Source organism: Nerophis lumbriciformis, linkage group LG24 (assembly GCF_033978685.3).
Source record: "Nerophis lumbriciformis linkage group LG24, RoL_Nlum_v2.1, whole genome shotgun sequence".
Lineage (NCBI taxonomy): Eukaryota > Metazoa > Chordata > Actinopteri > Syngnathiformes > Syngnathidae > Nerophis > Nerophis lumbriciformis.
Genome location: NC_084571.2, coordinates 40,885,110 through 40,901,391, shown reverse-complemented (window position 1 = coordinate 40,901,391; position 16,282 = coordinate 40,885,110). Strand labels below are relative to the sequence as shown.

Here is a 16,282-nt window from a genome sequence, read left to right as displayed (position 1 = left end):
ACCAGTGAGCTGCCTCTATTTTTTAAATTGTATTTATTTACAAGCAAGCTGGTCTCGCTTTGCTCGACATTTTTAAATTCTAAAAGAGACAAAACTCAAATAGAATTTGAAAATCCAAGAAAATATTTGAAAGACTTGGTCTTCACTTGGAATAAGTGGTAGAAAATGGATGGATGGATGGGTCTTCACTTGTTTAAATAAATTCATTTATTTTTTACTTTGCTTCTTATTACTTTTAGAAATACAATTTTAGAGAAAAAATACAACCTTAAAAATGATTTTAGGATTTTTAAACAAATATACCTTTTTACCTTTTAAATTTCTTCCTCTTCTTTCCTGACAATTTAAATCAATGTTCAAGTAATTTTTTATTTTTTTTATTGTAAAGAATAATAAATATTTTAGCTTCTGGTTTTTCAACGAAGAATATTTGTGAACTATTTCTTCAAACTTACAATGATTAAAATTCAAAAAAATTATTCTGGCAAATCTAGAAAATCTGTAGAATCAAATTTAAATCTTATTTCAAAGTATTTTGAATTTCTTTTAAAATTTTTGTTCTGGAAAATCTAGAAGAAATACTGATTTGTCTTTGTTAGAAATATAGCTTGGTCCAATTTGTTAAATATTCTAACAAAGTGCAGATTGGATTTGAACCAATTTAAAACATGTCATCAAAATTCTAAAATGTATCTTAATCAGGAAAAATGACTAATGATGTTCCATAAATTCTTTTTTTAATTTTTTCAAAAAGATTCAAATTAGCTAGTTTTTCTCTTCTTTTTGTCGGTTGAATTTTGAATTTTAAAGAGTCGAAATTGAAGATAAACTATGTTTCAAAATTTCATTTTAATTTTTTTCGTGTTTTCTCCTCTTTTAAACCGTTCAATTAAGTGTTTTTTTTCATCATTTATTCTCTACAAAAAACCTTCCGTCAAAGGAAAATAAAAATGTACGACGGAATGACAGACAGAAATACCCATTTTTGTATATACCGTATTTTCCGCACTATTAGCCGCACCTAAAAACCACAAATTTTCTCAAAAGCTGACAGTGCGCCTTTTAACCCGGTGCGCTTTATATATGGATAAATATTAAGATTCCTTTTCATAAAGTTTCGGTCTCGCAACTACGGTAAACAGCCGCCATCTTTTTTCCCCGTAGAAGAAGCGCGCGGTGCATGCTGGGATATGTGACGTTTCATTTCCATTTGTGTGTTTATGTAAAGACCCCAAAATGGCTCCTATTAAGTGTGTTGTCTGTCTAATTATAAATAATGCAGACGAGGCGTGTTAACTGAGTTCTCAACGTTTACTCACAGCGTGCTCATAACCACATTCTAACTCCCAGCATACAACAACGCTTCTCAGGGCTACCGCGCATGCTCGTCACTATCGTTGCATGCTGGGTAGTGTAGTTGTTATATTTGCTAGCTCATAACATCACATTAAGAGACACGCTTACGCGCTTAATTCAATACTCGCCGTCATTCCGGGTGGATTGACAAAAGACCTCCAGCCGCTAGATATTGGTGTCAACAGGGCATTCGAAGCTAGACTGCTAACTGCGTGGATGACAGAAGGCGAACACACCTTCACTAAGACAGGGAGACAGCGCCAGACGACGCCAACATCACCTTCACTAAGACAGGGAGACAGCGCCAGACGACGCAAACATCACCTTCACTAAGACAGGGAGACAGCGCCAGACGACGCCAACATCACCTTCACTAAGACAGGGAGACAGCGCCAGACGACGCCAACATCACCTTCACTAAGACAGGGAGACAGCGCCAGACGACGCCAACATCACCTTCACTAAGACAGGGAGACAGCGCCAGACGACGCCAACATCACCTTCACTAAGACAGGGAGACAGCGCCAGACGACGCCAACATCACCTTCACTAAGACAGGGAGACAGCGCCAGACGACGCCAACATCACCTTCACTAAGACAGGGAGACAGCGCCAGACGACGCCAACATCACCTTCACTAAGACAGGGAGACAGCGCCAGACGACGCCAACATCACCTTCACTAAGACAGGGAGACAGCGCCAGACGACGCCAACATCACCTTCACTAAGACAGGGAGACAGCGCCAGACGACGCCAACATCACCTTCACTAAGACAGGGAGACAGCGCCAGACGACGCCAACATCACCTTCACTAAGACAGGGAGACAGCGCCAGACGACGCCAACATCACCTTCACTAAGACAGGGAGACAGCGCCAGACGACGCCAACATCACCTTCACTAAGACAGGGAGACAGCGCCAGACGACGCCAACATCACCTTCACTAAGACAGGGAGACAGCGCCAGACGACGCCAACATCACCTTCACTAAGACAGGGAGACAGCGCCAGACGACGCCAACATCACCTTCACTAAGACAGGGAGACAGCGCCAGACGACGCCAACATCACCTTCACTAAGACAGGGAGACAGCGCCAGACGACGCCAACATCACCTTCACTAAGACAGGGAGACAGCGCCAGACGACGCCAACATCACCTTCACTAAGACAGGGAGACAGCGCCAGACGACGCCAACATCACCTTCACTAAGACAGGGAGACAGCGCCAGACGACGCCAACATCACCTTCACTAAGACAGGGAGACAGCGCCGGACGACATACGCCAACATCTGCCAGTGGATTGTAAATGCCTGGGCGGATATATCGGTCTCAACTGTGGTCCGAGCTTTCCGGAAGGCAGGATTCACAGAACTGCTGGACAACAGTGACACTGACTCCGATTACTTCGACGAGACGGAACCGGCCATTTTGGATCCCACATTTGCCCAACTTTTCAATTCGGACACGAAGGAGAAGAATTTGAGGGATTTATGAATGAAGAATAACTTCAGAAAGTGAGCGTTATGTTTATTTTGTGTGTTGTGACATTAACGTTTGAGCAACATTATGTTGCTATTGCTCTGCACTATTTTAAATTTTACTATGTTTGTGATTGCACATTTGCGTACATTTTGGGAGTGAACAGAGTTGTTAGAACGCTGGTTTTTAATATATTATTAAAGTTTGACTGACCTATCTGACTGTTTTTTTGACATTCCTTTAGCGCAGTTAGATGCGGCTTACAGCACGGGGCGGCTTATAGGTGGACAAAGTTTTGAAATATGCCGTTCATTGAAGGCGCGGCTTATAACCCAGGGCGCCTTATGGTGTGGAAAATACGATACATTTATTTATTTAGCTATTCTTGTTTAAATCACACTTACGTGTAACTTACAAATGACAATATATTTATTTATTTAAGTGTGTATCAAACTGGTAGCCCTTCGCATTAATCAGTACCCAAGAAGTAGTTTTTGGTTTCAAAAAGGTTGGTGACCCCTGTACTAGGGCATACAATCAGTGTCAGTTGAGTCGGTCCATAGGTTGCCTGTAGGGATTTTTAATGTCCAGCAGATGTCAGTATTTAGTGACACAGTATCGACACAGTATCAATACAGTTTTGCAATGTGTCGAAACGCTTCATGACGCCTCATCAACCCATCACTAGTTGACACCATTACATGTTATGTAGACCACAAGTTTAAACTCTACACCTCTTTATTGTGAAGAAAGTCTCCTTTCATCTTGCCAACTACACAGTTTACCGTTTATGCAGTCTTCACTTATTTTTACACTTGTGTAAGGAAGGTTATGGGCCATTTTTTGTTTTGCTTTAGAATCGCGGTTTGCTCCTTTTTACACTTGCATTCTTGTTAAGAAGGTTAAAGGGTTTTCTTTCTTACGAGAAACAGTTCTTAACAACTCAACTGAGGCTGACCAGCAGTCCAGAACCAACTTATTCGACAACTACAACGGCCGACCCGGGCGGTTTCTCATCAAAAATGGGCTCATTGATGACACGGGGAAAGCCATGGAGCAGCATAGAAGCTGCCTTGTTGTGAAAGGGTTTATCTCATCACATGATGCTCAAGAGACCGCTCAAGTCCCAAGTTGGTGCCTGCAGAGGATCATCGTGCATGCATCATATGACAAGCCAACACTATCACAGTATTGAAGCTATGTAGGACTTTAAAATTAGTACTGAGGGAGTGGGTTTAATTATTAGCCGAGCTTTCATAGCAAGGAGGAGGAACCAAATGAAGGCCACAAGATCTTTCGATGTAATTAAAAAAAAGTGCTACCTCCGCTGGGTGCACCTCCGGGCATTTTAATTAGCTTTGCCACAAAATGAACAAATTGCCGCTTTAATGTGTGCAAATGTGCATCGGCATCGTTCAGGGTGGGATGTAAGACATGAATCTGGTAAAGAATTTGGGTATTATCTTTGACCCAACTCTCTCGTTTGAGTCACACATTAAGAGTGTTACTAAAACGGCCTTCTTTCATCTCCGTAATATCGCTAAAATTCGTTCGATTTTGTCCACCAGCGACGCTGAGATCATTATTCATACGTTCATTACGTCTCGTCTCGACTACTGTAACGTATTATTTTCATGTCTCCCTAGGTCTAGCATTAAAAGAATACAGTTGGTACAAAATGCTAGACTTTTGACAAGAACAAGAAAGTTTGATCCATCCTATCTTGCTGATTGTATTGTACCATATGTCCCGGCAAGAAATCTGCCTTCAAAGAACTCCATCTTATTAGTGATTCTCGGAGCCCCCCAAAAAAAGTCTGCAGGCTATAGAGCGTTTTCTATTGGGGCTCCAGTACTATGGAATGTTCTAGCAGTAACAGTTAGAGATGCTACCTCAGTAGAAGCATTTAAGTCCCATCTTAAAACTCATTTGTATACTCTAGCCTTTAAATAAACCCCTTTTAGACCAGTTGATCTGCCGTCTCTCTTTTCTGCTCTGCCCCCCTCTCCTGCGTGGAGAGGTTATCAGGTGACCACAGATGAGGCGCCAGGTGTTCAAAGTCAGGACCCAGGGTGGACCACTCCTCTGTGCTTCAGTTGGGGACGTCTCTGCGCTGCTGACCTGTCTCCACTCAAGATGATCTCCTGCTGGCCCCACTATGGACTGGATTCTCACTATTATGTTAGATCCACTATGGACTGGACTCTCACTATTATGTTAGATCCACTATGGACTGGACTCTCACTATTATGTTAGATCCACTATGGACTGGACTCTCACTATTATGTTAGATCCACTATGGACTGAACTCTCACTATTATGTTAGATCCACTATGGACTGGACTCTCACACTATTAACTAGATCCACTATGGACTGGACTCTCACTATTATGTTAGATCCACTATGGACTGGACTCTCACTATTATGTTAGATCCACTATGGACTGAACTCTCACTATTATGTTAGATCCACTATGGACTGAACTCTCACACTATTATGTTAGATCCACTATGGACTGGACTCTCACACTATTATGTTAGATCCACTATGGACTGGACTCTCACACTATTATGTTAGATCCACTATGGACTGGACTCTCACACTATTATGTTAGATCCACTGTGGACTGGACTCTCACACCATTATGCTCGATCCACTATGGACTAGACTCTCACATTATTAACTAGATCCACTATGGACTGGACTCTCACACTACTATGCTAGATCCACTAAGGACTGGACTCTCACACTACTATGCTAGATCCACTATGCAATGGACTCTCACACTATTAACTAGATCCACTATGGACTGGACTCTCACACTATTATGTTAGATCCACTATGGACTGGACTCTCACACTATTAACTAGATCAACTATGGACTGGACTCTCACACTATTATGTTAGATCCACTATGGACTGGACTCTCACACTATTATGTTAGATCCACTATGGACTGGACTCACACACTATTAACTAGATCCACTATGGACTGGACTATCACACTATTATGTTATATCCACTATGGACTGAACTCTCACTATTATGTTAGATCCACTATGGACTGAACTCTCACACTATTATGTTAGATCGACAATGGATTGGACTCTCACACTATTATGTTAGATCGACTATGGACTGGACTCTCACACTGTTATGTTATATCTACTATGGACTGGACTCTCACACTATTATGTTAGATCCACTATGGACTGGACTCACACACTATTAACTAGATCCACTATGGACTGGACTCTCACACTATTATGTTAGATCCACTATGGACTAGACTCTCACACTATTAACTAGATCCACTATGGACTGGACTCTCTCACTATTATGTTAGATCCACTATGGACTGGACTCTCACTATTATGTTAGATCCACTATGCACTGGACTCTCACACTATTAACTAGATCCACTATGGACTGGACTCTCACACTATTATGTTAGATCCACTATGGACTGGACTCTCACACTATTATGTTAGATCCACTATGGACTGAACTCTCACACTATTATGTTAGATCCACTATGGACTGGACTCCCACTATTATGTTAGATCCACTATGGACTGGACTCTCACTATTATGTTAGATCCACTATGCACTGGACTCTCACACTATTAACTAGATCCACTATGGACTGGACTCTCACACTATTATGTTATATCCACTATGGACTGGACTCTCACGATTATGTTGGATCCACTATGGACTGGACTCTCACTATTATGTTGGATCCACTATGGACTGAACTCTCACTATTATGTTAAATCCACTATGGACTGGACTCTCACACTATTATGTTAGATCCACTATGGACTGGACTCTCACACTATTATGTTAGATCCACTATGGACTGGACTCTCACGCTATTATGTTAGATTCACTTTGGACTGGACTCTCACACTATTATGTTAGATCCACTATGGACTGGACTCCCACTATTATGTTAGATCCACTATGGACTGGACTCTCACACTATTATGTTAGATCCACTATGGACTGGACTCTCACTATTATGTTAGATCCACTATGGACTGGACTCTCACTATTATGCTAGATCCACTATGCAATGGACTCTCACACTATTAACTAGATCCACTATGGACTGGACTCTCACACTATTATGTTAGATCCACTAAGGACTGAACTCTCACACTATTATGTTAGATCCACTATGGACTGGACTCACACACTATTAACTAGATCCACTATGGACTGGACTATCACACTATTATGTTATATCCACTATGGACTGGACTCTCACACTATTATGTTAGATCCACTGTGGACTGGACTCTCACACCATTATGCTCGATCCACTATGGACTAGACTCTCACATTATTAACTAGATCCACTATGGACTGGACTCTCACACCATTATCCTCGATCCACTATGGACTAGACTCTCACATTATTAACTAGATCCACTATGGACTGGACTCTCACACTACTATGCTAGATCCACTAAGGACTGGACTCTCACACTACTATGCTAGATCCACTATGCAATGGACTCTCACACTATTAACTAAATCCACTATGGACTGGACTCTCACACTATTATGTTAGATCCACTATGAACTGGACTCTCACACTACTATGCTAGATCCACTATGCACTGGACTCTCACACTATTAACTAGATCCACTATGGACTGGACTCTCACACTATTATGTTAGATCCACTATGGACTGGACTCTCACACTATTAACTAGATCCAGTATGGACTGGACTCTCACACTATTATGTAAGATCCACTGTGGACTGGACTCTCACACTACTATGCTAGATCCACTATGGACTGGACTCTCACACTATTAACTAGATCCACTATGGACTGGACTCTCACACTATTATGTTAGATCCACTATGGACTGGACTCTCACACTATTAACTAGATCCACTATGGACTGGACTCTCACACTATTATGCTCGATCCACTATGGACTGGACTCTCACACTATTAACTAGATCCACTATGGACTGGACTCTCACACTATGATGCTAGATCCACTATGGACTGGACTCTCACACTATTATGTTATATCCACTATGGACTGGACTCTCACACTATTATGTTAGATCCACTGTGGACTGGACTCTCACACTATTATTTTAGATCCACTATGGACTGGACTCTCACAATACTATGCTAGATCCACTATGGACTGGACTCTCACACTATTATGTTAGATCCACTATGGACTGGACTCTCACAATACTATGCTAGATCCACTAAGGACTGGACTCTAACACTATTAACTAGATCCACTCGAAGTCCATTGCACTGGTCGCCCGGGGGGGTCCCCACATCTGCGGTCCCCTCCAAGGTTTCTCATTGTCATCCCATTGGGTTGAGTTTTTCCTTGCCCTGATGTGGGATCTGAGCCGAGGGTGTCGTTGTGGCTTGTGCAGCCCTTTGAGACACTCGTGATGTAGGGCTATATAAGTACACTTTGATTGATTGATGTAGTGGCAGTATTTTTTTTTTTTACAAATGTTTTGCAGCCAAGGAAAAAGAACCAAGGTGGAAATGATTGGATGCTACTCACCACTCTCCATCTCATTGCCCTTCTTGGCGGTGGCCGTGTTGCCCATGATGGCAGCCTGGCAGGATCCTGGCGTTGGGAGCGACTTGTTGTTGTTGTTGTTTTGTTTTTTTTAGAAGTGGATGACTGCGATAGACTTTGCCTCCTCCGGGCTGGTTAAAAGCTATCGGTGCCGTCCTCTAGCTTACCGCGATCATTCTTGGCGAACGAGGCCGAATTGTAACCCCCCCACCCCCCGGTTGTCGGTCAATTGTGGGGAACTCCCAACACCTCACGTCGGAGGCTAAGCTAAGCTAGGCTAGGCTAGGCTAATGCTAGGCTAGGCTAGTGGGTGTTAGCTCGGTCAACCACAAGTCGAGCCAGGAAGTCGCTTCGTTGTGCGAATTTTTTTGTCAAAAGAAAGCCAAATATATCCAAAAGCCAGTCCGGGGAATTGGAACAAGTGTTCAAAAAAAGACGCACTCCTTTTTCAGAGTGGCTAATCGCGAGCTAGCTGCTGGCGTCCCTCGCAGTCGTTACACAAAACAGGCAGGCCCCTTTTTCCTGTGGATATGTGCCTGTGGCTTTTTCAACTTGTAGTCCACTTCACTTCTTTTCCGATATCGTCCAGGGCGGATTTAAAGCCAGGCTCCGTCTGGACCGAGCACCGTCTTGACAGCCAGGACCGAGCACTCAACAGCGCCTGTCCATTAATCTCTACACAGCAAGGGAAACTCCAGTCGTCCAGCAGCTGACTCCGCCCCTCCGGGGCTCCGATTGGCTAATCAGGCGGACATTGGGCGTGGCAGCGGTTGTAACGCGAGAGCTGATTGGACATAGTTTTGACATATGGCACTCTTGCCTTCATTTGATTGGACGGGCTTCACGTCGCTCGACCTGCTTGCGGCCAATAGGCGAGGCGACTGTAGCTGAAGCTTGTTGTTTGTCCACCTTTTTAGATGGAAAGTGTAAGGTTAGAACAGGGGTGCTCACACTTTTTCTGCAGGCGAGGTACTTTTCAATTGATCAAGTCGTGGGGATCTACCTCATTCATATATATCATTTATATTTACTTATTTATGAAATGAGTGTCCGCCCTGAGATCGGTAGGTTGTGATTTCAAATCCCGGCCGAGTCATACCAAAGACTATAAAAATGGGAGCCATTACCTCCCTGCTTGGCACTCAGCATCAAGGGTTGGAATTGGGGGTTAAATCACCAAAAATGATTCCCGGGCGTGGCCACCGCTGCTGCCCACTGCTCCCCTCACCTCCCAGGGGGTGATCAAGGGTGATGGGTCAAATGCAGAGAATAATCTCGCCACACCTAGTGTGTGTGTGACAATCATTGGTACTTTAACTTTAACTTTTTAAATATATGTTTTTGTTAACAAGTTAAAGGTGTTTAATGATAATGCAAGCATGTTTAACACATATAGTTAATATTGTTAATACATTAAAGGTGTTTAATGATAATACAAGTATGTTTAATACATATAGTTAATATTGTTAACAAGTTAAAGGTGTTTAAAGATAATGCAAGCATGTTTAATACATATAGTTCATATTGTTAACAAGTTAAAGGTGTTTAAAGATAATGCAAGTATGTTTAATACATATAGTTAATATTGTTAACAAGTTAAAGGTGTTTAAAAATAATACAAGCATGTTTAACACAAATACTCAATATTGTTAACAACTTAAAGGTGGTTAAAGATAAAACAAGCATGTTTAACACATATAGTTAATATTGTTAACAAGTTAAAGGTGTTTAAAGATAATGCAAGCATGTTTAACACATATAGTTCATATTGTTAATACATTAAAGGTGTTTAATGATAATACAAGTATGTTTAATACATATAGTTAATATTGTTAACAAGTTAAAGGTGTTTAAAGATAAGGCAAGCATGTTTAATACATATAGTTAATATTGTTAACAAGTTAAAGGTGGTTAAAAATAATACAAGCATGTTTAAAGTTAAAAAGTTAAAGTTAAAGTACCAATGATTGTCACACACACACTAGGTGTGGCGAGATTATTCTCTGCATTTGACTCATCACCCTTGATCACCCCCTGGGAGGTGAGGGGAGCAGTGGGCAGCAGCGGTGGCCGCGCCCGGGAATCATTTTGGTGATTTAACCCCCAATTCCAACCCTTGATGCTGAGTGCCAAGCAGGGAGGTAATGGGTCCCATTTTTATAGTCTTTGGTATGACTCGGCCGGGGTTTGAACTCACAACCTACCGATCTCAGGGCGGACACTCTAACCACTAGGCTACTGAGTAGGTTTAACACAAAGCATGTTTAACACAAATACTTAATATTGTTAACAACTTAAAGGTGGTTAAAGATAAAACAAGCATGTTTAACACATATAGTTAATATTGTTAACAAGTTAAAGGTGTTTAAAGATAATGCAAGCATGTTTAACACATATAGTTAATATTGTTAACAAGTTAAAGGTGGTTAAAAATAATACAAGCATGTTTAACACAAATACTTAATATTGTTAACAACTTAAAGGTGGTTAAAGATAAAACAAGCATGTTTAACACAAATACTTAATATTGTTAACAACTTAAAGGTGGTTAAAGATAAAACAAGCATGTTTAACACATATAGTTAATATTGTTAACAAGTTAAAGGTGGTTAAAGATAATACATTAAAGGTGTTTAATGATAATACAAGTATGTTTAATACATATAGTTAATATTGTTAACAAGTTAAAGGTGTTTAAAGATAATGCAAGCATGTTTAACACATATAGTTCATATTGTTAACAAGTTAAAGGTGGTTAAAAATAATACAAGCATGTTTAACACAAATACTTAATATTGTTAACAACTTAAAGGTGGTTAAAGATAAAACAAGCATGTTTAACACATATAGTTAATATTGTTAACAAGTTAAAGGTGGTTAAAGATAAAACAAGCATGTTTAACACATATAGTTAATATTGTTAACAAGTTAAAGGTGGTTAAAGATAATACAAGCATGTTTAACACATATAGATTCCTTTCTTTCATGAAGACAAGAATATAAGTTGGTGTATTACCTGATTGTGATGACTTGCATTGATTGGAATCAGACAGTGGTGCTGATAACGTCCGCATTTTCGAATGGAGGAGAAAAAAAGTCCTCCTTTCTGTCCAATACCACATGAAAGTGGTTGGTTTTTGGCATCTTATTTGTCCAGCTTCCGTACTCCTTTGTATACACTTTACAAGAAATACATTGTCGGCAAACTCCGTAGCTTGCTAGCTTGTGCACGCCAGCTTTCTGAGACTCTTATTTTGGTAGCGCAGGCAGGATGAAGCAGAGCTTTTATTGTGCAACTGTGCAGTCGGCCTTTGGAGTTTTGACGACAGGTACGGCGCCAGAGTCTGTTGAAATAAAGTGTTTCTCGCCTTCCAGTCGGTAATTTTAATGAGCTGGCAGCAGCCAGCGTCATCTCAGAAGACCCTCGGGTGCCGTGAATGTCAATCAAGTGACGAAAGTGACGTCATAGTGAAGATTTATGATCGCTCATTTTTAGGACTATTTTTTTAATGCCTGGCTGGTGATCGACTGACACACCCTCCGAGATCGACCGGTAGATCGCGATCGACGTAATGAGCACCCCTGGGTTAGAAAGTGTAAGGCTGGAAAGGATAATGCGGGTATAAAGTAGATTAAAAATATACCGTAGCAACAATATAAAATATAATATATATGTAATATTTACATATTATATATACTAGGGATGTCCGATAATGGCTTTTTGCCGATATCTCGATATTGTCCAACTCTTAATTACCGATACCAATATCAACCGATACCGATATTGAAATTAACACATTATTTTGCCTAATTTGGACAACCAGGTATGGTGAAGATAAGGTACTTTTTAAAAAAAAAATTATAAACTAAAATAAGATTAAAAAAAATTTTGAATACAAAAGGAAGTAAAACAATATAAAAACAGTTACATAGAAACTAGTAATGAATGAAAATGAGTAAAATTAAGTGTTAAAGGTTAGTGCTATTAGTACGGACTGTATCCCTTGCAGACTGTATTGATATATATTGATATATAATGTAGGAACCACAATATTAAAAACAGAAAAAAACAATCCTTTTGTGTAAATGAGGGAGGTTTTTTGGGTTGGTGCACTAATTGTAAGTGTATCTTGTGTTTTTTATGTTGATTTAATAAAAAAACAAACAAACAAAAAAAAACGATACCGATAATAAAAAAAACCGATACCGATCATTTCCGATATTACATTTTTAAAGCATTTAGACCGATATTATCGGACATCTCAAATATATACAATATATAATATATACTGATATATTATCCATCCATCCATTTTCTACCGCTTGTCCCGTTTCGGGGTCGCAGGCTAGCTGCACTCGGGCAGAAGGCGGGGTACACCCTGGACAAGTCGCCACCTCATCGCAGGGCCAACACAGATAAATTAAATATTAAACAAACTTTATTCCTCCACAAGGGAAATTGTTCCACACAGTAGCTCAGTTACAAAGGATGGAAAGGATATTGTAAGTATGAAGTAGACAAAAAAAATGTACCGTAGTAACAATATAAAATATAACATATATGTAATATTTACATATTATATACAGGTAAAAGCCAGTAAATTTGAATATTTTGAAAAACTTGATTTATTTCAGTAATTGCATTCAAAAGGTGTAACTTGTACATTATATTTATTCATTGCACACAGACTGATGCATTCAAATGTTTATTTCATTTAATTTTGATGATTTGAAGTGGCAACAAATGAAAATCCAAAATTCCGTGTGTCACAAAATTAGAATATTACTTAAGGCTAATACAAAAACGGGATTTTTAGAAATGTTGGCCAACTGAAAAGTATGAAAATGAAAAATATGAGCATGTACAATACTCAATACTTGGTTGGAGCTCCTTTTGCCTCAATTACTGCGTTAATGCGGCGTGGCATGGAGTCGATGAGTTTCTGGCACTGCTCAGGTGTTATGAGAGCCCAGGTTGCTCTGATAGTGGCCTTCAACTCTTCTGCGTTTTTGGGTCTGGCATTCTGCATCTTCCTTTTCACAATACCCCACAGATTTTCTATGGGGCTAAGGTCAGGGGAGTTGGCGGGCCAATTTAGAACAGAAATACCATGGTCCGTAAACCAGGCACGGGTAGATTTTGCGCTGTGTGCAGGCGCCAAGTCCTGTTGGAACTTGAAATCTCCATCTCCATAGAGCAGGTCAGCAGCAGGAAGCATGAAGTGCTCTAAAACTTGCTGGTAGACGGCTGCGTTGACCCTGGATCTCAGGAAACAGAGTGGACCGACACCAGCAGATGACATGGCACCCCAAACCATCACTGATGGTGGAAACTTTACACTAGACTTCAGGCAACGTGGATCCTGTGCCTGTCCTGTCTTCCTCCAGACTCTGGGACCTCGACTTCCAAAGGAAATGCAAAATTTGCTTTCGTCAGAAAACATGACTTTGGACCACTCAGCAGCAGTCCAGCTCTTTTTTTCCTTAGCCCAGGTGAGACGCTTTTCGCGCTGTTTCTTGGTCAACAGTGGCTTGACACGAGGTATGCGGCAGTTGAAACCCATGTCTTTCAAGCGTCTCTTGGTGGTGGATCTTGAAGCACTGACTCCAGCAGCTGTCCACTCCTTCTGAATCTCCCCCACATTTTTGAATGGGTTTTTTTTCACAATCTTGACCAGGGCGCGGTGATCCCTATCGCTTGTACACTTTTTCTGACCACAGTTTTTCCTTCTCTTTGCCTCTCCATTAATGTGTTTGGACACAGAGCTCTGAGAACAGCCAGCCTCTTCAGCAATAACCTTTTGTGTCTTTCCCTCCTTGTGCAATGTGTCGATGGTTGCCTTTTGGACAGCTGTCAAATCTGAAGTCTTCCCCATGTTTGTGTAGGCTTCAGAACTGGACTGAGAGACCATTTAAAGCCCTTTGCAGGTGTTTTGAGTTAATCAGCTGATCAGTTTGTGGCACCAGGTGTCTTCAAAATTTAACCCTTACACAATATTCTAATTTTGTGACACACGGAATTTTGGATTTTCATTTGTTGCCACTTCAAATCATCAAAATTAAATGAAATAAACATTTGAATGCATCAGTCTGTGTGCAATGAATAAATATAATGTACAAGTTACACCTTTTGAATGCAATTACTGAAATAAATCAAGTTTTTCAAAATATTCTAATTTACTGGCTTTTACCTGTATACTGATATATATTATATTATATTTTTATATAATATATACAATATATCAGGGTTTTACAATCACTGTGCCGTGAGATACAGTCTGGTGTGCCGTGGGAGATGATCTAATTTCACCTATTTGGGTTAAAAATATTTTTTGCAAAGCAGTAATTATAGTCTGCAAATGATGTGTTGTTGTTGAGTGTCGGTGCTGTCTAGAGCTCGGCAGAGTAACCCTGTAATACTCTTACATATCAGTAGGTGGCAGCAGGTAGCTAATTGCTTTGTAGATGTGGGAAACAGCGGGAGGCAGGGTGCAGGTAAAAAGGTGTCTAATGCTTAATCCAAAAATAAACAAAAGTTGAGTGCCCCTAAGAAAAGGCATTGAAGCTTAGGGAAGGCTATGTAGAACGAAACTAAAACTGAACGGGCTACAAAGTAAACAAAAACAGAATGCTGGACGACAGCAAAGACTTACTGTGGAGCAAAGACAATGTACATCCGAACATGACATGACAATCAACAATGTCCCCACAAAGAAGGATAAAAACAACTGAAATATTCTTGATTGCTAAAACAAAGTAGATGCGGGAAATATCGCTCAAAGGAAGACATGAAACTTCTACAGGAAGATACCAAAAAAAGAGAAAAACCCACCAAAATAGGAGCGCAAGACAAGAACTAAAACACTACACACAGGAAAACAGCAAAAAAGTCCAAATAAGTCAGGGTGTGATGTGACAGGTGGTGACATTGTTAATTGTCATGTCATGTTCGGATGTACATTGTGGACGCCGTCTTTGCTCCACAGTCTTTGCTGTCGTCCAGCATTCTGTTTTTGATTACTTTGCAGCTAGTTTAGTTTTGTTTACCATAGCCATCCCTAAGATTCAATGCCTTTTCTTAGGGGCACTCACCTTTTGTTTATTTTTGGTTTAAGCATTAGTCACGTTTACAAAGCAATTAGCTACCTGCTGCCACCTACTGATATGGAAGAGTATTACACGGTTACTCTGTTGAGCTCCAGACAGCACAGACACTCAACAACAACACATCATTTGCAGATTATAATTTGCACAAAATATTTTTAACCCAAATAGGTGAAATTAACAATCCCACCAACACGTCTTCCTATGAGGAAGCAGTGCCTGGGGAGTCTGTGGTGGGCTCTCCTATTTCTGGGGCTGAGGTTGCTGAGGTAGTTAAAAAGCTCCTCGGTGGCAAGGCCCCGGGGGTGGATGAGATCCGCCCGGAGTTCCTTAAGGCTCTGGATGCTGTGGGGCTGTCTTGGTTGACAAGACTCTGCAGCATCGCGTGGACATCGGGGGCGGTACCTCTGGATTGGCAGACCGGGGTGGTGGTTCCTCCCTTTAAGAAGGGGAACCGGAGGGTGTGTTCTAACTATCGTGGGATCACACTCCTCAGCCTTCCCGGTAAGGTCTATTCAGGTGTACTGGAGAGGAGGCTACGCCGGATAGTCGAACCTCGGATTCAGGAGGAACAGTGTGGTTTTCGTCCTGGTCGTGGAACTGTGGACCAGCTCTATACTCTCGGCAGGGTCCTTGAGGGTGCATGGGAGTTTGCCCAACCAGTCTACATGTGTTTTGTGGACTTGGAGAAGGCATTCGACCGTGTCCCTCGGGAAGTCCTGTGGGGAGTGCTCAGAGAGTATGGGGTATCGGACTGT

At 41.0% G+C, this 16,282-nt stretch overlaps 1 protein-coding gene across 1 annotated transcript in view; it reads right to left on the bottom strand.

Annotated features, from left to right (window-relative positions):
• Positions 1 to 9,112, bottom strand: part of prkacaa (protein kinase, cAMP-dependent, catalytic, alpha, genome duplicate a) — a 68,271-nt gene extending 59,159 nt beyond the window's left edge. The window contains exon 1 of the mRNA XM_061982107.2: positions 8,403 to 9,112. Coding sequence (XP_061838091.1) covers positions 8,403 to 8,448 — 46 coding nt within the window. The 5' untranslated portion in view covers positions 8,449 to 9,112. The remainder of the gene's footprint in view (positions 1 to 8,402) is intronic.
• Positions 9,113 to 16,282: the final 7,170 nt, after the last annotated feature.